The sequence below is a fragment of the Phytophthora sojae genome, assembly GCF_000149755.1.
Source record: "Phytophthora sojae unplaced genomic scaffold PHYSOscaffold_1, whole genome shotgun sequence".
Lineage (NCBI taxonomy): Eukaryota > Oomycota > Peronosporomycetes > Peronosporales > Peronosporaceae > Phytophthora > Phytophthora sojae.
The window spans coordinates 6286493-6306368 of NW_009258115.1; the positions used below are offsets into that span (position 1 = coordinate 6286493).

At 56.5% G+C, this 19876-nt stretch overlaps 10 protein-coding genes across 10 annotated transcripts; 4 read left to right on the plus strand and 6 right to left on the minus strand.

The window, feature by feature from the left end:
• Positions 1 to 305: 305 nt before the first annotated feature.
• PHYSODRAFT_322070 (hypothetical protein) lies at positions 306 to 716 on the minus strand (the record flags this gene model as incomplete). The annotated part of the gene is made up of 1 exon (XM_009517379.1): positions 306 to 716. One exon carries the CDS (start codon positions 714 to 716, stop codon positions 306 to 308), a length of 411 nt encoding a protein of 136 aa, XP_009515674.1.
• A 370-nt stretch (positions 717 to 1086) lies between these two features.
• Positions 1087 to 1616, plus strand: PHYSODRAFT_284259 (hypothetical protein). The gene has a single exon (XM_009517380.1). It carries the CDS (start codon positions 1128 to 1130, stop codon positions 1437 to 1439), a length of 312 nt encoding a protein of 103 aa, XP_009515675.1. The 5' UTR covers positions 1087 to 1127; the 3' UTR covers positions 1440 to 1616.
• Positions 1617 to 1908: 292 nt separating this feature from the next.
• Positions 1909 to 3654, minus strand: PHYSODRAFT_358492 (hypothetical protein; the record flags this gene model as incomplete). The annotated part of the gene is made up of 2 exons (XM_009517381.1): positions 1909 to 3282; positions 3541 to 3654. 2 exons carry the CDS (start codon positions 3652 to 3654, stop codon positions 1909 to 1911), a joined length of 1488 nt encoding a protein of 495 aa, XP_009515676.1.
• A 729-nt stretch (positions 3655 to 4383) lies between these two features.
• On the plus strand, positions 4384 to 6894 carry PHYSODRAFT_473081 (hypothetical protein; the record flags this gene model as incomplete). Its single annotated transcript, XM_009517382.1, has 1 exon — positions 4384 to 6894. The coding sequence occupies one exon, from the start codon at positions 4384 to 4386 to the stop codon at positions 6892 to 6894; it is 2511 nt and encodes an 836-aa protein (XP_009515677.1).
• Positions 6895 to 7461: 567 nt separating this feature from the next.
• PHYSODRAFT_471015 (hypothetical protein) lies at positions 7462 to 10704 on the minus strand (the record flags this gene model as incomplete). The annotated part of the gene is made up of 1 exon (XM_009517383.1): positions 7462 to 10704. One exon carries the CDS (start codon positions 10702 to 10704, stop codon positions 7462 to 7464), a length of 3243 nt encoding a protein of 1080 aa, XP_009515678.1.
• Positions 10705 to 13150: 2446 nt separating this feature from the next.
• PHYSODRAFT_469015 (hypothetical protein) lies at positions 13151 to 14165 on the minus strand (the record flags this gene model as incomplete). The annotated part of the gene is made up of 4 exons (XM_009517384.1): positions 13151 to 13302; positions 13388 to 13603; positions 13678 to 13873; positions 13944 to 14165. The coding sequence occupies 4 exons, from the start codon at positions 14163 to 14165 to the stop codon at positions 13151 to 13153; spliced, it is 786 nt and encodes a 261-aa protein (XP_009515679.1).
• A 104-nt stretch (positions 14166 to 14269) lies between these two features.
• Positions 14270 to 15692, plus strand: PHYSODRAFT_477375 (hypothetical protein; the record flags this gene model as incomplete). The annotated part of the gene is made up of 8 exons (XM_009517385.1): positions 14270 to 14392; positions 14460 to 14572; positions 14659 to 14722; positions 14798 to 14873; positions 14938 to 14992; positions 15063 to 15354; positions 15435 to 15508; positions 15581 to 15692. 8 exons carry the CDS (start codon positions 14270 to 14272, stop codon positions 15690 to 15692), a joined length of 909 nt encoding a protein of 302 aa, XP_009515680.1.
• A 214-nt stretch (positions 15693 to 15906) lies between these two features.
• PHYSODRAFT_467730 (hypothetical protein) lies at positions 15907 to 16995 on the plus strand (the record flags this gene model as incomplete). Its single annotated transcript, XM_009517386.1, has 3 exons — positions 15907 to 16320; positions 16393 to 16511; positions 16584 to 16995. 3 exons carry the CDS (start codon positions 15907 to 15909, stop codon positions 16993 to 16995), a joined length of 945 nt encoding a protein of 314 aa, XP_009515681.1.
• Positions 16996 to 17009: 14 nt separating this feature from the next.
• Positions 17010 to 18497, minus strand: PHYSODRAFT_466622 (hypothetical protein; the record flags this gene model as incomplete). The annotated part of the gene is made up of 7 exons (XM_009517387.1): positions 17010 to 17130; positions 17213 to 17473; positions 17541 to 17617; positions 17695 to 17795; positions 17847 to 18001; positions 18116 to 18255; positions 18330 to 18497. The coding sequence occupies 7 exons, from the start codon at positions 18495 to 18497 to the stop codon at positions 17010 to 17012; spliced, it is 1023 nt and encodes a 340-aa protein (XP_009515682.1).
• A 428-nt stretch (positions 18498 to 18925) lies between these two features.
• PHYSODRAFT_293967 (hypothetical protein) lies at positions 18926 to 19450 on the minus strand (the record flags this gene model as incomplete). Its single annotated transcript, XM_009517388.1, has 1 exon — positions 18926 to 19450. One exon carries the CDS (start codon positions 19448 to 19450, stop codon positions 18926 to 18928), a length of 525 nt encoding a protein of 174 aa, XP_009515683.1.
• Positions 19451 to 19876: the final 426 nt, after the last annotated feature.

A 19876-nucleotide genomic window follows, 5' to 3' on the forward strand; every position in this document is an offset into this window, starting at 1 on the left:
GCTGTGAGATGGAAGTGCTCATAGAAGCACGCGGAGTAAACGAGTTGATAATGGTACTACCACTAGTGCTGGCCATCGGGCTTTACACTTTAGACTTTAGTGACAGCTATCATCACTAGAAAATGGTGTAAGCACTCTTCTTGACTAGCTCTACAGCACATCGTTGTGTTTTCTTTCAAAAAGGGTGGTGTTAAAAAACACCAGAATGAAAGTGTCGACGCTAGGACGACAGAAGACGAGCTAGCGCACACACTGCGGTGCGCACTAGCTCAGCAGCGAAAGCTAGTTAGCTGCGGACAGGCAACTTACGAGCGCTCGCCACGGATGCGGCGGGCCAGCTGGATGTCCTTGGGCATAATGGTGACACGCTTGGCGTGGATGGCGCACAGGTTGGTATCCTCGAACAGACCCACGAGGTAGGCCTCGGCGGCCTCCTGAAGGGCGAGCACAGCAGAGCCCTGGAAGCGCAGGTCAGTCTTGAAGTCCTGGGCGATTTCGCGCACCAGACGCTGGAAGGGCAGCTTGCGGATGAGCAGCTCCGTCGACTTCTGGTAGCGACGGATCTCACGCAGAGCGACCGTACCGGGGCGGTAACGGTGCGGCTTCTTGACGCCGCCCGTGGCGGGGGCCGACTTGCGAGCAGCCTTGGTGGCGAGCTGCTTGCGCGGGGCCTTGCCACCGGTGGACTTGCGGGCGGTCTGCTTGGTACGGGCCATGGTTGCTTCTTCTTTGCTTGAGGGAGAATTTGGGAATGAGCTTCCGGCATGGGTGGGCGCCCGCGTTTGTTTTTCGCGCGCTTGGGCTCCGCTGAGGGCCACTCAGCGGTCTCCGCTGTCAACGGTTCCGCCAATCCTCGTCCTCCAAAAGCAAATGACGCGAATCCAGCCAATCCGGGTCGAGAAGGCGCGGCCAGAGGAAAAAGCGTTTGGCGCGGCGGGGTAGGTCTCCTTCGGTTCAAACCTCGAGCGATATAGCCGCGGCTTGGAGCGGTGACTGCCGCGAAGTAGGGGGCCTTGGCGCCAAGCGCAAAGCGCGGCGAGTTGCCGCCGCCATCTCTCATTCTTCAATTTCCGGTTTGGAAACCACAACTTTCCTCCCCTTTTCTCAAGAACCTCAACAACTCAACCATGTCTGGACGCGGCAAGGGCGGCAAGGGACTCGGCAAGGGCGGCGCCAAGCGTCACCGCAAGGTTCTTCGCGACAACATCCAGGGCATCACCAAGCCCGCCATCCGCCGTCTCGCACGCCGTGGTGGTGTGAAGCGTATCTCCGGCCTCATCTACGAGGAGACCCGCGGTGTCCTCAAGGTGTTCCTCGAGAACGTCATCCGCGACTCGGTCACCTACACGGAGCACGCTCGCCGCAAAACCGTGACGGCCATGGACGTCGTGTACGCCCTCAAGCGCCAGGGCCGCACCCTGTACGGCTTCGGCGGATAAGCGCATTCCGCTTAGAAGTTCGTGCAGCTTCGGCTGCCTGAGCAACAACTTTGCAGCACTGGTAGCTTTCTAGCTTGCCTTCGTTGCGAGTGGCTTTAGCCTCTCACTTCATTCTGGTGTTTTTTAACACCACCCTTTTCGAAGAAACAACTCGTAGCCTTTCATTAGGCGAAGCTTAAAGTTTGTTGTGATGTCATTGTGATTGTGTCTACTACAGTATAGGGCTGAACTGGCAGGCGTATTACACCAAGCCTCGGAATCTCGCGTACTAATGCTAGGCAGAACCTGCATGCAGCGAGGATAGATTCGTCCGCTTGCGTAGCTCTTCGTTTGAGCTGCAAAACTTGGGCAGCAGCACCTTGCCTTGCATGAGTAGGACCTCCTTTTGGCGATTAAGTAGTAAACAAGTGATCTGCTGCTGTTAAGCGTCAAAATCCATCGATCCATTTGTGTGTCTTGGCACATGTACTCAAGTGATAAGCTGCATGCCGACGGGGTGGGTGAGAAAGACGTCCTGTAGCTCCTGGTGCGAGCAACGCAGCTCCAGCAGCGGGTAGCGCGACGTGCGCGTCGAGATCTGCCGGATGATGCCCGAGCGCTCCAACTCGTCGCAGATAAAGAGCAGCCCGCGCAGTCGTGGGATGGGGACAAACGAGTGCGTCTTGCAGAGAATCGCGAAGCGCTCGATGACGGCTTCCAGCTCGGCGCCACTTTTGGTAAATCCACGCGCCGCGTTGGAGCGGACCTCCATGCGCAGAGCAACCAAGAAGGTGCACTCAAACTTGCTGCACGCGCGCAAGCGGGTCATCGGCGCCGACACCGACACGGCCTGCTGAGCCTCGTGCAAGTCTTCGCCTGTCACGACCAATTCGCCTCCCTCCTTAGCCGCTGGATCCCGGTCGAGCGACGTAAGTCGGTACAGGCACACTTCGGCGGATTTACGGCAGAGCGACAGCGCCTGACGAACATCGCCCGACTGGTGCGCCAACGACTTGGCGCAGATCTGGATGGCCTCTTGGCTGAAAACGTCGAGCTGAAGCAGACGCTGCTGGATGATGTTCTCGAGCTGGGCTCTCGTATACGCCGGAAAGGTGATGCGGTGCCCTCCCAGTCGACTGCGGATCTTCGTGGGCAGTCGCTCCGGCAAGTCCATGGTGTTGGCAATGCCGACCAGCACGAGCTTGGCCGTGGCAGAAGTCTGCCACTCCAGCAGGTTGTACAGCACTTGGTTCTTGCCCGCCAGCATGAAGTCCATCTCGTCCAGCAGCACCAGCAGCATGGGGCGCTTGGAGTTCTTGAAGTGAAACTCGTGCTGCAGCATCTCGCACAGCCGCGCGGCGCCGATCGCGCGCGCCAGTGGCTGTTCACCGTCCGGCTCCGGTGGCTGGAGAGCCTTCCACAGCACGCTGTAGGCGACGTCCGGGCGCGGCATCTGCAGGCCGTTGACCTCCACCCACGCGAAGTTGCGCAGCTCTCCGGCGTCGCGCTGCGTCTCGAGCGAGCGGATCACCTCCTTCACGATGGACGTCTTGCCTGCGCCCGGCAGGCCGCTGATGTAGATGGGCCCGCCCGCGCTCTGCTGCTCGATGGAGGAGCGCAGCGCCGTGTAGATCTCGTCGCGCTCGTCCTCGCGCCCCGTCATGACACGCGGGAGACTCGACAGCTGAAGCTCGTGGCATGCGCGCTGGAGCTTCTTCACGGCAGCTGAGACGGAGGGAGGGAGAGCTTTCGCAGCCTTGTTGCTGTCACTGCCGTCGGCGGCATGGTCTTCCGGTCGAGGTCGCTTCATGCCGGCCATGCTGCTGAGTGTGGCAGCGTTGTTCAAGACGACACTAAAATGACACTAAAGGGAGAGATAATTTAGAGCATACAGAAATTGAATGGCACTAAAGCGAGGAAATTTAGCCACCATCTGATGGTGTACAATTTTCAGAGTGGTCCATTTCTAAATATTTGGTACCAAATTTAGAACTATACCAATCTGGTATATACTAGTACGACATTGCGGGCGGAAGGCTATGCGCGACAACAGACACAGCACAAGCGCTTTGGCGCAGCTTCCACTCACGACCGTAGGACACCACCCCAAACACCAGCTTACCTTGAGGGGGATGAAGCATGTGTTCAATGCCGCCATTTCAGTAGACGTACGGGCATGGATCTGATACAATGGTTTCCAGTGCTCCAGATGTACTTCAGCGCTATCGTCATTCATCGCGGCAGAACCACCTGCCGCCTGCCTTGCACCTCAAGTTTAAAGCTGGCAACGGAGCCAAGTCTCACTCGACGCGTGTCAAAACGAAGCCGATTCTTGCCCGACGTGGCGGAATGGCATCTTGTGGCCGGGAACATTTTTTTTCGCGTTACTTATTGCCAGCCTAACTTCATTTTGGTCCTCGAGAGTTCAGCAACTATCACGCGAATCGGCATCAACACTATCAGCCCCAAGCGGAGCTTATTACTCGGCGCGCGCGGCACCATAAAGCTGCGGTGGCGGCTTTCTGATTTGGCAGTCAGCTGGATTCGCGCGCAAGCTGCGTCCGTTTGATTCTCATTTCCGCCCGGAGGTGGTCAAGTTCGCGTCCAGATGACAGCGGGGAAAGTCCGAGCGCCGAAAAGAGCAGGCACCAAGTCTGGACACCTTTAGTATCCATCAGGGGCGTACGATGTTGGCGCGTCTTCTTAGTGGTGCAGCCTGTCAAGCAAACGCAAGTCTTTCGTCTGGCTTGGTAAACCGTGCTAAGCCGAGTGAAGGCGAACTTCGGGCTTGAGAACGAGATTCATTTCCGATTTGGCTGGCTTGTGCTCAAGCGGAAACAAAGCAGCTCGCACCAGCTTCTCTGCAGTTCGCCATCCCGTTGCGTCGCCGATGAAGATCACACAATTGGCTCAAGTTGCGGTGACCGTGGCCGCGACTGCCACGGCCACGTTGGCGGACATTACGATGTCGCAGGCTGGTAACTACCAACAAGGCACGGTTCAACCCGCCGAGCAAGTTCAGGGCGGCATCACTTCAAGCAGCGGCTCGTCCACTGTCGGCACGACCTCGACCACCGGCAGCACTGCGAGCAGTGGCGACTACCTCGCCCCGTTCTCGACTGACGCACCTTCGGATCTCTTCCAGCGCTACGACACCCTCACCACTCTAGCGCCGATCATCAACGTGGCGTCCGACTTGCTCACGCGGCCGCTGCCGACCAACAAGTGGTGGGGCAACCTCATCCACACCACCGCGGAGGATATCGACACGGTGGCCAACCCTGCGTGGTCGAACCCGTATGCACTCAAGCTGCCCAAGGAAGCACCCTACGGTGTGCAAGCCTGCTACTCGTACTCGTACCGTAGCTTTGCTGATGAGGTGGACGGCGTCGTCAAGTACTACCTGCACGCATTCCACAACGACCTCACGCTCTCGGCGACCGAGTTCGCTTCGTCCAAGCCTGACTACGAGATCTACTCGTTCAGCGACCTCGGTGCCAATGTCCGCACCTGCGTATCGGGCAGCGACAGCTGCATGGACTCCGCTCTCGTGAACGGTATGGCTTTCGTTTCGGCAACCTATTCGGGACTCACCGCTAGCATCGAGTCCGAGTACGCCATGACCATGGTGGACGACTCGACTGCGGGCAAGTATGTCATTCAACTGCCAAATAACCAGACGTGGGTGGTGTACTCCAGCGACACCAGTGCGTCCTTCTCCATCGACAGCACCGGATCGGCATTGGTGTCAAGCTCAGCCTACACGGGTATGCTTCGTGTGGCAATCCTCCCTGACAGTGGCGACCAGACCGTGTACGATGACTACTCGTCGTGCATCGTCCGTGGCGGCAATGTGTCTGTGGCGTCTCGCACTAGCTACTCGCTGCAGTGGGAGACCGAAGGCAGCGGGTGTGACAGCACTGGGCTTCTTCACTTTGCTCTGCCTCACCAGGTGGAGGTCTTGGGCGACGCCACCACGACGCAGTCGAGTGGAGCGATCGTCCTGCACTCAAGTACCCGCGGCCAAATGGTGGGCCAAGTTACCACGTCGGGAAGCTGGACGCTCACAGAGGATGAAGCGGACGACGAGGTGGACTTCTACCCCGCCAACAAGCCGTCTTCCGATGTTGTTTCGCAGATTGGTCTGCTTGCCACGCTCCAAAGCGACATTGATAGCGACTGGAGTCTGGATACTGGTAGTTGGTACTACAACGGCAAGGCATACCAGAAGTACGCGTCGCTGTGCCTGATGGCTGCTGACAGCTCGGTAGTGGGGGATGACAGTACGCTGCTGAGCACTTGCCTGTCAAAGCTGGAGGGAATTGTGGAGCCGTTCCTCAACAACACTCTCGGATCTCCGCTTGCCTATGAAACCTCCTACAAGGGTGTTGTCACTAGCCAAGTCTTCACCGCCAACAACGCAGATGTGGAATTCGGCAATGGTGTGTACAATGACCACCACTACCACTACGGCTACTGGGTGACGGCGTCGGCCATTCTCAAGAAACTAGACCCGTCTTGGTCAGGCATGGCCCAGCTCGAGACCATGGTGTGGACATTGCTGCGCGACGTCGCCAACCCAAGCTCGGACGACGAGTACTTCCCGAGATTCCGCCATTTTTCCTGGTACCTCGGCCACTCGTACTCGCACGGCGTGACGCCCATGGCTGACGGCAAGGACGAAGAGAGTACGTCGGAGGACGTGAACTTCTACTACGGCATGATGCTGTGGGGAAAAGTGACCCAGAACCAAGCTGTGGAAGACCTGGGCAGCCTCATGTTGCGTCTGAATGCTCGCGCCGTGCGCACTTACTTCCTCATGACGTCAGACAACACGATCCATCCGCCGCAGTTCGTGCCCAACCACGTCACGGGCATTTTCTTCGACAACAAGGCGGACTACGCGACGTGGTTCAGCGCCGAGAAGTACTGCATCCACGGCATTCAGATGATCCCTGTGTCGCCGATCAACGGTTTAGTGCGGACGACGACGTTCATCCAGGAGGAATGGGACGATATCCTTTCGAAGGAGGCGATTGTCACGGGAGATGATACCACAAACGCGTGGCTGTCGCTGTTGCTAGTGAACGAAGCTGCAATCAATCAGGCGGATGCGCTCTCGAAGCTGGCGACGGCAACTATGGACGATGGACTGACGCGTTCGTGGGCTTTGTACAATGCTGCCTCGCGCGGAGGATCGAGTTCGAGCGGCAGTTCGTCAATCGTCACAGTGACGCCAAGCACTACCACAGCGACACCGGAGGTGACTTCTACTGCTTCTGCTACGCCGAGCGTGACTACTGTATCACCGACTGCAGCCCCTATCGCTACCACCGCTGCCCCAGTTGCTACCTCTGCTGCTGTTTCGACTGCGACGCCCACGGTCAATCCGAAGACGGGAGTGACGACCGCCCCCGTTGCTACGTCGGCCACGTCAAGCTCTTGGAAGAACGAGGTGGGCCAGAGCTTCCGTTAGACTCGTTCGAGCTGCTTTCCTGCTGCTGCATGCATCGTGCCTGCGTGCAGTGCCTGCATGTCGAGTGAAACCCACTTAGAGAACTGCGTCAGTGAATTGCATGTAGAGTTGTCGAGGCCCACCATCGTAGAGCGGCCTAATTGCTGTCAAAATCAAATGATGTGAACCCACTACATGTACTTGTACCGTCCTGCATTTTGAGAAGTTGAAGTGATAGGCACTTCAACTCTTGCGCGTCTACTCAACGTTCAGCTAAGTCATGCTCGTCGATACCGACGTGCTCGTAATGGTGCTGTCGCCGTGATGGCACTGGTAGCTAGATCTTGTTCCATACGCATGCACAAGTACACAATAATGTACGCACTATCTGTATGAACGACAGCGCAATGCTAACAGAACGCAAGAACGGCATAACTACCGGAAAATGATCTCTATACATATTCCCCAACCTACTCACTACTATCAAAAAGAAGAATCAAAAGCCGAGGGAGAAGAGGGAGGCAGGCGAAGCTTTATGCCGCCGCCACCCCGCTTCAAAACTACCTATATCCGTGGATTCCACACGGCTTAGTTAAGGGCCGAGCTGAGAGCAGCCTGGGCGTCCGGGCTCATCTGCGCGATGACCTCCTTCATCTGGGCCTCGTAGGCCTGGAGCAGGCCACGCACGCATCCCTTCACCTCGGCCTGGGTCTCCTCCTCCACGCTGGAGGTGGGGGCAAGGGCCTTCGCGTACACGTCGAGCACCTGGGGCATCAGGTTGAGTGCCACAGGGTTCTGCGAGCTCACCAGACCGTTCAGGCAGCGAAAGCACACGGGGCTCTCGTCCATGTCAGCCTTAAGGGGCAGGCCACCCAGGAAAACGGGGAGCACGGCCTCCAGAGGCAGGTTGGCACCGCCAGCGATGATCATACGAGCCACAGCAGCGCACGCGTTGTCGGTCACCACCTCGTCGTTGCCCGAGGTCTCGAACAGCGGCCGCAGAGCCTGCAGCATCTGCTCGTACGCGCTGAAGAGCTTGTCACCGCTGATCTCCGCAAGGATACCCATGCAAAACGCGCTGTTAGCCTTGAGCACGTAGTTGTCCGAGGCCAGACCCTGGAGCACGACTGGGAACACGCTCTCCACGAAGACCAGGGCGCCCGGGCCGAGCTCACGGAGCACCTCGGCGAAGCAGCCCACAGCGGCGGCACGATCACGCACGGCACGCAGGCCCGTGGCGAACGACAGCAGAGCCGGGAACAGCTCCTGGAACGTGGCCAGGAAGTGCTCGCCGTAGCACTTAGCAAGCACGCCGATCAGCTCCGACGCGCTCTCCAGCACGGAGCCGCCCTCCTCTTCCTCCTCGTCCTCATCCTCCTCGTGGGTAGTCTGGCAGACGTGCTCGTGAGCAAGCACGGTCTTGGTAATGCGCAGCAGCTCGTTCATGTGGTCCATGGTGACGACGGGACCGACGCGGGCGCTCATGGCCTTGATGGCGTTGAAAGCCTTCTCCACAACGACCTCCTCAGGGTCCTCCAGGAGCTCCTCCACCAGGCTCTTCATCACAGCCGAGGCGATGACGGCGTTGTTGGGCGTCAGGATGTTCTTGTTGAAGTCACCCTTGGTCCACACCTGCACGTCACCGCTCGAGGCGTGCGAAGCCTCGAACGAGCAGATCACCAGGGCAGCGAGAGCCTCGGCAACGGCGCCACGCACGTCCTCGTGGATGTACTCCGTGAGCGGAGCGAGAGCCTCCAGGAACTTCGGGATGTAAGGCTCAAACATGGGGCCACCGCAGTTCAGGGCCAGCTCCTCGACAGCAGCGACAGCGCGGACCTTGGAGTTCAGGGCGTCGGTGCGGATGCTGATGTGGCGCAGGACGTGGTCGTCACCGTCCTCCTCGTCGTCGGAGTCCAGGCCCTCAAGCACGTCCTCGTCGTCGTCCATGACGCGGAGACCCTCGTCGCTGACAATGGCCTGCAGCACGTGGGTGGCAGCCTGCTCAAGGAACGGGGCGAACTCCTCCTTGAAGATGCTCGACACGTTGATGAAGTACACGAAAGCCTGCTCCTTCAGCTCCGAGTCATCGAGCTCGAACGAAGAGAACACGAACGGCATCGAAGGCGCGAAGTACGGGCGGAACGGCTCCTTGCCCAGAGCAGTGGCCAGGTAGCCCAGGCACTCGATGGCGGCACCACGCAGGAAGAAGAACTTGGGGTCCGTGATGCCCCAAAACGGCTGGATCAGCTCAGCCACCGACGGGAAGTACGGCAGGAATGCGTCCTTGGCGCCAATGGCAATCGAGCCAACGGCGTCCAGAGCCATCTTCTGCAGCTGCGGCGAGCCCGTGCGAAGGACAGCCACAAGCTTGGACACGAGCGTCTCGAGGTACGGCAGCACCTGCTCGCTCTCCATGCTCTGCGTGATCTCGTCAAGGACGTACAGGGCCGTGGCCTTGATCACCTTGGAGCCGTCGTCCAGAAGCGTCAGACCAATCGGCAGGATGTCCGTGTAGTGGTCCGTAATCGTGGGCTGCAGGAACTCAGCGAACTGGCCGAGAGCGAAGCAGGCAGCCTCGCGCACGTGCTGGTCAGCGTCCTGGGCGACGCGGTACACAGCGGGCAGCAGCTCGTTCAGGTTCTGGCACATGAAGTCGCAGCATCCCTCCGACAGGATGCCAAGAGCCAGCACGCCGGCCTTGCGCTTGCGAGCGTCCTGCGACGTGATGTACTCGTTGCAGATGCCGAACACGACGGGGTTCAGGTACTTGGCGGGCACGCTCAGGGCCAGCGAGTCCAGAGTCTGCTGGGCCAGGTGGCCGGGGGACTCGTCGTCCTCATCGTCGTCGTCGCCGTCGGCCTTGCTCTCGCGCTCAAGAAGGTTGGAGATCAGACCGCAGGACACAGCCTCGTCGGCGGCCACAATGTCCAGCATGGTGGTGAAGATCTTGGCCACGAGGTTCTTCTTGCCGATGGTCTTCGGTTTCTTCTTGATGAACTCGCCGATAGCGTAGCTGGCCGAGGCGCGCGTGCTGACCTCCAGCTGCTCCGCGAGGATGATCTGAAGCAGCAGCTCGATGAACTGAGGGAAGGCCTGGTCCAGGATGGGGAACGGGTGCGAGGCGATCTCCGAGAACACGTCCATGAACTCCACAGCCTCAGCCTCGGCACCGCTGGACACGCACTGCTGCAGCACAGTGATCATGAGCGGCACGAGCTCACGGAAGCCGCGCAGGTCGGCCTCCTCCAGGAACTCCACGAGGCTGCAGGCCGCGCGCATGGCGCCGACGCGCACCTTGAGGTTCTCCGGGTCCTGCAGCGCCTTGGCATAGAGCTGCTTGAGGTCGTTGAAGTGCGGCTGCAGCGACGTGCCCATGGACTCGCCCAGCAGCTGCAGCAGCTTCATGCTCATCTCGCGCTGGTCCACGCTGGCGCTGTTGGCGCACGTGTTGATGAACACCATGAGCTCGGGCCAGTTGCCCGACGGCACCTCGTGCAGGGCCAGCGCCGTGATGAGCGTGGCCACGGTGGAACGCACAGCGTGCACGGGGTCCTCAGCGGCGCGCGAGAGCAGCACCTGCTTGGCCTGCGCCTGCGCGGCGGCGTCCAGCTTGGGCCAGTGCTTGAAGATCTTTTTGCGCAGCATGAGCGCGGCCAGCTGGCGCACCTCGGGCTTGGCCGAGTGCTGCAGCTGCGTGAGCAGGCCGCCCACGGCCGCGATCTGCTTGGTGTAGGCCTTGAGCGCCGCCTCCGCCTGCTTGATCTGCTCCGTGTCCGGGTGCGTGAGCTGCAGCAGACACGCCTCCAGCTGCTCCGGGGTGAAGTCCGCCATAGCAATCAGTCGTACGTGGGTTCTGCTTGAGAGGACTGGGGGGATTGCGGAATGACGCGGCCAGTGCGAGCGGCTCCGCTCCGAAATCAGAGTAGAAATGACTGGTCGACACTCGAACCTGCGGAACTTCATAGTTTTCGGGCCTTTTCCCGCCAAAATAGATGGCTTCACCCGCGACTGCCATCCGTTTTGAACGTGCAAGCCCCGGCTCTGCACGCGGGGCCAGGGGATCCGCAGTTTGAAATGGCTTCACTGCCCGGCGCCACGCACGCGCCATGTGACATCGAATGGACCACAAGCTCATCGACGGCGAGTATTGTGCGGGGACGAGCAAGCACTGCTAGTGGAAGGGCACGCGGTGGCCGGCGGCTCTGCTGGGAGGACGGCGAGGCGTCAACTTTGTCGGCTCGACGCTCGAGGCTGGTAGCGATGTGCTCGTGTCGTTCGCCAGGTGGTGCTGTTCTTGCTGCTGCTGTTGACGTCCCTGCTGTTCTTCTGGCTGCTGCTGCTGCTGAAGTGCGGGGATAGATAGCTGCGAGTCTCGTATGCGAAGAAGCGGAAGGATGCCTTCAAGCAGAGCAGCCTGGCTGGTCAAGTGCTGCGTGTTCCCTGTTGATCCCAGTAGAGCGATGATCTGTGCATGTAAGTGACAATGGTTAGTGCTGGACGTTGTTCATATTGCGCGAGGCTTGCTCACTGTACCTCGGTGATCTTGAGCGTGATTTCCATTGCCGCTTCCGCTTGGTTGCTTTCGCCGTTCGGAAATCTGGTCACCTCGAGGTGCAGGACGCACTGTCCATCGCTACTGGGGCGAGCCGTTGGTCGCACGTGGCATTTGGTCCCATCGACTACTTGCACAAGCGATGTTTGCCTCGTATTTGAGTTCGTTGTGTCACTCTTGGTGCTGCATGCGCTTTCTTGTCTCTTAGTTGAGTTCGTCATCTCACTTTTGTTGTTGCTTGCGCTCTCTTGCTTCTTGGCGCCTGTGAGCGAGAGAAGCCGTGCTCTTCGCGACGACGTGCTTGTCGGAATGCAGCTATGCGGTCGATCTGGTCTTTTGGGCACGCATGCTGTGCTTGATGGCGTTCTGGGAATCACTGGGCATGAAGCTTCGGTAATGTGCATATAGCGTGTCGGCCGAATGATTCGTTGTTGAGATGGCACTCGTTCGGCTGGCCGAGCGACCCGATGGAACGGTTTGAGACTGCCAGCGAGTAAACTGTCAACAGCATCAATGTCGATAGTCTGTGGGCTTAGTGAGCTTTCTTGCACTTGACACAACTCGTTCCACTACAGATTACCCGTAGCATCCGCGTTAGTGTACCAAACTATTGCACTTGGAATGAAAATGCAGTGTTCTTACGTAGCGAGCTGCCAACATCAGTAGATCGGTGTTGCAGACCCCGGCCAGAGTGCGCATAGGCACCAATGATCCAACAGGAAATACATTGCACTGCGACAGCGCAAAGCGTAGCGATGGATGGCCGTAAGTCTGAATTAGATGCCGAGCCAATTGACGCAAACGCTCAAGAGGAGGCAGCTCCGGTGGGTCAAACGCATTCAGGCGAGGTAATACTCGAAGCAAGTGCTGCCGATACTGACTACTACCATTTCTGATGTTTTTCTTGGAGAACTTCATGCGCATTGAGCCAGCCGATGCCGCTCTTGTATGCACCACCACCACAGGTTTTGGGACCCTGGGTGCTTTTACCCCTTTTGTAGGCGAAGCACACTTGTTGTTGTTTTCGGGTGTGAAAATATCGCCTCTCACTGCTCCTTGGTCAGGTTCAGTGCGGTTATCATTATTCCTCGTCGGCGAGTTGCACTCTTTGCTTTCCGCATTAATATTTCGTGCGCAAGTTAGGCAAAGTTGCACTGTCTGGTAGCTGGAGATGCGATAACATGTTAATACCGGCTTATCAAGCGAGGTGAGTCTTGCACTTACAGATATGTTGCGGACTGCTTCAATTGCTTGAACCGTTCAACTTGAATAGGCCCACTGATTGCTCGAAGGAGCGTCGGGATAGCTGCAGCATCCTCTTCACTATTATTTTCATCAGCGTTGCGCTCAAATTGGCGAATGATCGACCTGTACGTGACCTTGACCAGAACAATGCATCATCATCAATAGCTTGTAGTTATGGCACGTGTCCTGCCATCCTTACCACATACTCCACTTTATCACGATGAAACAGTCGACTGCAATTCGGACAAACTTTGAGCTGTGCAGTACAGCCGATAAGTGACTGGTGAGTTGCAGGAGGAGTGCCACTGTCTTCTGTATCGCTAGGCGCAGCAGGAGCACCGTGTACATGATTTCCTAAGGATAGACTGTAGCTCTTCGCAGCTCCCTTGATACCAGCGTCGAACGAAATCATCGAGCTCCACAAGAGGTAGATGCGATGGTCAGCCCCGACCTACTCAAGAAAGCAACAAAAGGTGGGTGTTATGGGTAATGTGGAGGTTGGTATCGTGATTTTACCTTGAAGTAGTTGACGAAGCGAACCATCTCCTTCCCTACGATAGGCTCCAGATGCGCTGCGATCTCTCCATTGATCTTCTCGACAGTCTTCAGCACTTCCTTATCCGTCACGTCGCCTGCAAGATATGAGCAGCACGGTTAGTTGTTTGAAAGCATAACCATCTCGCACTCTAACATATCGAGAGTGTAGTAAAAACGTACGATGGCGAAGCATAGGATCGTTGACTTCAAACGTGGCAGTGCGTTTTACCATGCTAACTTCCTCGTCACTCAGTAAAAATGGGCTGATACACTTCTGCACCGAGCAACCATCCACCGTATACACCGACCTAACGGTATGATTGTATCCCGACTTGGTGGGGATGAACCGCTGCAAAACGCTCAGACTAGGCATCTCACGATCTTCCAGTAAATGTTCTGAAACAAGGTAGAAAGTAGTCAAAGTGAGTCCGTGTACACCGCCCAGCAATCTGAAGTGCCACTAACGTTACCAAGGCCATCCTTATCGAGGTGCTCCACGACCATACGCATCTCTTCATGCACCGACGGCCGGTCCAAGTAAGTGTACGTGGCTAGAATCTGCTTGTCGCTGTCCAGCTTGGGCAGAGTGTGCGGAGCCCATCTCGGCGCCAGAAACTCCTGCATAACTCGAGTCGTCGACAAGAACCTTTTGGTTCTGCACAGAATCTAACCGACAATTTGTCAAAGGCAAGAGAACCCGCAGCTATGCAGTAAGCTTCTCCCAATAATAACGAACCTTCCCTCGCTCCTGCTTGGACGTGAAGAACCACTTGACGGGCTTCTGGCGCTTGAACACGACCGTATCCGTGAGGACGAAGGAGAACACCTTCTTGCCACTGCCATCTTCGTCCGCACTCGCCTTGGACCACAAATACGCGTACAGTTGCAGTGGCTGCTGGCCCAGCGCGTGCTCACAGGCCACGCCCTCGCACTCGGCCCCTTTGCGTCGAGCTGCCATTCCCAAAATGGCACTTCAACGTCACAAATCACATAAAATGCGTTTTGTGATTTGGTACCATTTTTTTTCCTCTTGAAGAACCACTTTTTCCTGCTGAAGAAGCGATGTCGGATACGTTCAGCGCCGGCTTCCGCGAGTTCTGCGGGGGCGTGCAGCACGCCGTGTCGCTGCACCGCATCCTGCTGTTCTACATCAAGTCGCGCCTCATCTGCGTGTCCAGCGTCAAGGTCAGAGCGCGCCCTAAGAGACACCCAAAGGCTGCAGCTGGCACTAATTTATTGTTGCTATGCGCAGTGTTTCGTGCTGAACGGCCTCATCTTCCTGGGGAGCATTTACTTCTTCGACCGAGCGGTGATCCCTGTCATTCACTTGTTCGGCGAAGTGCTGCACCGCTCCTTTTCGGACGGGTGAGGGAGGCTGAAGAGGGGTGTTCCTCTATTATGATGTTATTAATTTATGCGCGGATGTATATGCTCTGCGTTTTCTTCAATAGGTCGGTGGGTCAGGTGGATGATGTGCGCGATCGCGTGGATGGATTCGTCTTCCTGCTGTACCAGGTGCGACCTTGTGTCGTTTAAAGATTGTCTGTGGCAGCTGATAGCAATGCTGAATATGATTGTTATTTTTCTTAGGTGTTGTGGATGTATCCGATCTACTGCATCAGCTTCATCCTGAACACTATTTGGTACCAAGAGATCGCGGATGACGGTGCGTGTGTGAGATGATGATCTTTTTTAATTGTAGTGCACTGACGTGGATGTTGGTTGTGCAGCGTACATGCAGCTGCATGGCAAGCCGTCGCCTACGCCGGTGACAGATATGATTCGGTGAGTTAACTGTACTGAAGATGAACGCCTCCTGCATTGCACTGGTTGCTGACAGCGATGCAATGCATAGCGATGAAATGTACCGCGCGATTCTCGTGGCGTTCTTCCTGTTGCAGACTGTGCTGTCCTATCTGATTCCTGTCGTTGGCCCGGCTACCAGCTTCATCCACCTGAGTTGGCTGTATTCGCTGTATTGCTTCGAATACAAGTGGTCCTTGGCCGGGTGGAGTCTCGAACGGCGGCTGGCGCATTTGGAGCAGAACTGGGCCTACTTTGCAGGCTTCGGCAGCCCTTTTACGCTAGCCACCTTTTTCGTCCCGAACTTCGTGAGCAAAGGTATCTTCGCGCTGCTTTTCCCTGTGGTACGTGCTTGTATTATGTGGATACCATTCGATATGTTGCAGATATTGACAGTATTTTTGAATCCGTTCTTTTGATGCAGTTTTTACTGCTAGCTATCGCGTGTGACCCTGTTTCAGAGGGCAACGAAGCGCAGAGAAAACTGCCGATATTCCGGTATGTTCGGCTGTGATGGCTACTACATTTTACAATCTTAATTACTAATACTTTCGCATCTCCTTTCTCCAGTTTTTCGCGGTGGTGGAGCTTGCAATTGCTGCGTCGGGTCGGCAAGGCCACGGGTCTAAAGACCAAGAAACAGAGGATCATGGAAAAGCAGAAGCGTACCAAAAGAAGCTAGTGGGTGGTGCGAGTCACGAGAAAACACAAATTCGTGTTGTAAATCCTGCGCTTCAGTGTCGTGTGTAGACTGAAACGGCAATGAAACTACGCGCGAGCTGTTAAAGCGGGATTGGTTGACGAAGTTGGTTCTTTCCTGCAAAATCTATAACGGCCGCGCGTGTCTGTTCATTGCTACATTAGTTGCCCAGTGTTTGACTTGAAAGCTACTTACGATGCCTGAAGCGTACACCGTGTCGAAGATGCTGTCGAGCATCAATAAGGTCATGGCTCCCGTAGCCACCGACGTGTGCGGGTCTGTGACGCTGCAACGGAAAACTGAAAACGGGATCATGCTCAATACATCGGACAAGGAGATCGCGTACCTTGACACCAAAGCCAGGGTGAAGCACTCGGCGCGGCAAGTCGCTCAGCTGGATAAACCGGCTAAGGCACAGTGGGTGATGGCGCAACGGGAAGCTGGGAACGATGCTTTCCGCAGAGGAGAATACCAACAGGCTGCGGAGGCATATATTCAGGCACTTACGGCGCTGGACTTCGGTTCAACACCTCAGGAAAAGATAGCCTGCCAACAAGAGATACAGATCCCGATTACGTGCAACTTGGCGGCATGCATGCTGATGCTGGGGGTAGGTCCAATACGATATCTGGTGCGTACTCGATTCGTCTGCTGATGCTGCTACGCTTGTCTTGTCAATTAGCAATGGGAAAAAGCGCGACTCATGTGCGATCAGGTGGTTGCGTTGGATCCGAACTGTGTCAAAGCTCTACAACAACGTGCAAAAGCCAAGGCGAAGCTAAACAAGTTCGAAGATGCCCGGTACGTGTTGGAGGAAAACTACTGAAGATTTTCTTTCTAATTCGTATGCTGTTGTGGTGTTGGGCTCAATAGCGGCGATATTTTTCGCGCCAAGCAAGTGACCCGTGGTCCAACGACCTTACTTGATGACAGCAGCGAACAGCTCATCAATCGACTGGACAAGCAACTCGAGGATATTTCACGCTTTGAACTTCGACACAAACACCGAGTCCAGCAGCAAAAACTGTTCCAGAAGAAGATGATGCAGGAGGCGGTGGGGAAACTTTACAACGACAAGAAAGAGGTCAATTGCACTTCAGACCCAGAGGGCACCTCTGGAGCCTTGCAACATCAGCAAACATCGTTTATCAGGTTCGCTGAAGCTGCTATCTCATGCAACGGCTGGAATGCTGGTGTTGCATGGGTCCTAGCCATGTTTGCTATGCTCGTCAACGCGGTCTCGCGGTTCCTAGACTCGACGCGAGGAAAACTCAAAACGTCGTGAAAGGGAATTGCTTCTCACAAAAACTGTCGCGAGATCGTTGGCGCTGTGAACTTGGAGTTGATCTGCTTGGCCGCTGAAATCATGCGCTCGGCATCGTCTCCAGACATGCCTCGGCGAACTGTAAGATCCCGGTCCCTACAATATATCCATGATTAGCAAAGTTATTTCGCATTAGTGGCTGCCCCATTTGTGTCATTTGCACACCGCCTTCACGAACCTGTTCCATCCGCCACTGCTCTGTGTTGACTTTTCTCCATTTTTTGCCTGTTCTGCTTGCTTACGCTGATGCTGTTCTAACAGCGATGGTCCACGCGCTTTCCGCAGACTTTCCATTTGCTTTCGCATCTCTTCATCTGCTTCCGGATTCGCGTTAGGAAGAATGGACTCGTTCACCACTGGCTGAGCCGTGGAAGATGCTACACTGCTAGCCGCTGCAGCACATGGCGCGTTCTCCTCGCGAACATAACCCAGCAACTCCCTGTAATAAAAGAAAGAACGGTAAGTCCAAGCTCTAAAACCATGTTGCCCAACGCCAACTACCATACATGTCGAGCTTGGCGCGCTTCGCACGCTCGCGTTCTTCAGGGGAATCAAACCACGTCTTGTCCACTGCAGCTGGTTCCTTGCTGCACAAACGCAGATCACACAAGTCAAAAACAAATAGTAACTACTTCACGCAGTGTAAAATATGGGTACAACTTGCCTGCGGAATGCTGCAGGCTTGCCTGGAGGGGGCCGATTCTGCGGCCCCAGGGAATCCTTCAAAATCGAGCTCTCGGGCATCATAGTCATCCACGCTTCTCGCACCATAGGGGTATTTCCGGCCACATCAGACTTCTTACTGCTTCCACCATCACGCGCGCGCTCCCACTGCTCCTTCTCCAACTCTTGGGCCTGACGCGCCATTTCAGCCTCCACTCGCTCGTCGGCTAACCGGAAACCCTTCATGCCAGGCAGTGCTGGACCTACGACTTCATCCTCTTCATCGTCATCATCCTGGACATTGCTACCCCCAATGCTCGCCGAAGGAGGAGGTAATGCCGGTCCAATCGGCAATTCTCGCTTTGCTGGCCTCGGCGCGGCAGGTTTCTCTTCCACAGGTTTAGCTGCTTCTGTCGACAAATCATCCTCCCGCTCTGCGTTTGATGCGGTCTTGTCATATCCTCCAGACAGCATTCGCTGGAAAACCTCCATCAAGCTCTCTCCCCCATTGTCCTTCGCCTTCCGAGGCTTTGCAAATGCTCCCTTCGGTTCTCGCAGCTAATAACTCATGCAGAACCCCGTCAACCAACCCACAACCTCCACCACCTCACACTCCCAGCAAGTAAACCAACCTTGACTAGCCCCAACAGCGGGAAAAGCTCCTTGAGCTTGGACCGGATGCGGCGATTCTCAATGCCGCCGATGACGGCCACTTCGCCGTCGTCCACCATCTGCAGCAGCCCCAGCAGGTCCTTCGCGAGCTCCGGCGTCTCCGTCAGCAGCTCGCGCACCACTTTCATCGCTCTCTGCACACCACCAATAGCAAGACCATCCATGCTGGAGTAAGTATACCAGTGCAAGTGTGCCATTAGACTCATGCACAGTCACCTCATAGTCTGGGGTGGGGGCGTCGCTGTCGCTGTCGCTCTCACTGTCGCTGCGGCGGCTCCTCTTGTGCCTCTTCCTGTCCTTGTCCCTGTGCTTCTTGTGCTTCTTCTTCTTGTCGTCGTCGCGCCTCCTCTTGTGCCGCTTGTGCCCGTCGTCTAGTCGACTCGACCTCGACTCACGGTCGCGGTCGCGCTCATGCTTGCCCATGCTCCACTGACGTCGACACTATAAGATTGTGTACGACCGATGTGGCACAGTGAATTTAGCCATAAAGGCAAGTTGAAGTGAACAATTGCTCTATTTGATGGAGCTCCTCACTTCGCCACTGCCTCTATGCGCTCTATGTGCCGCCTTGGGTCCAAGAGCGGGGTGGATGAAGTCTTGGCGGCTTGTCGTCGAGTTCGTCCTTGTCGAAGCTGTCGTCTTCTTCGGCCTCGGGCTCGTCTCCGAGGCCGCCGAAAGAGTCAACCTCTGACGTGTTGGATTGGCGCTGGACCGGCATGGAGGCTGCACGTGGCAGCGAGCGCTCTTGTGGCGAAGAAGGCTCCACCGTGGTCTTGCGCAGTCGAGCGATGGCCCAACGAGTCGGCTCGGGCACACGAAGCTGCTTGGCGCGCGTGGTCAACGCAGCGCCGGCACCGCGCAAATTCGACGACAGCGACGCCAAGCGTAAGCTCCACGTTGTGGAGCTTGTTATCGCCTTCTTGTAAGGGTACGAGACTCGCCAACGCGACGAAGTGTACGGACCCCGTTCGCTCCAGACGTCGCCAAGGCCGTGGTCGTCTCGGCCCACGTCCTGGACCAGGATGGAAGGGTTGGAATCGCGCTCGGAGTAGCTGTGTGACAGGGACAACTTGGGCGCCATGCCAGCTCTTGGTCGGTGAAAAGGAAAGTGAAGGAACGAGGGGCTCCAATCGAATGTAGAACGTGGAGCCATCCGAGAGGTGCTGCAGCCATGGGGCAGAGAGAATCAGCACGCAAGAAACGCTGCAGTGATGAAGTACTAGGAGCGAATGGCTTTATGTGCTGCGTATTCAACGCAGCATCAGGTTTGATGGCGGATGAGAAGCTGGGCATCCTGTCACGGCGGGCGAGATTGTAGTCAGGCTGTGTATGTTGCTCGGTTATCCTTGTCGCCGTGGCTGTAAGCAGCGTAAATGGCAAGCGCTCACGGCGACCAAGGTCGTCAAGCGGTATAGACAGATACCTTCGAAGATTGAGTACCTAGAATTCGGTAGTCGAATGCGAATGTCGGTGAGCTCCGAGTGAAGACACGTTTGTCATGCACACG

What these genes read in the sequence shown, in the direction of transcription:
- PHYSODRAFT_284259 (XM_009517380.1), top strand. Translation starts at nt 1,128, where the DNA reads ATGTCTGGACGCGGCAAGGGCGGCAAGGGACTCGGCAAGGGCGGCGCC.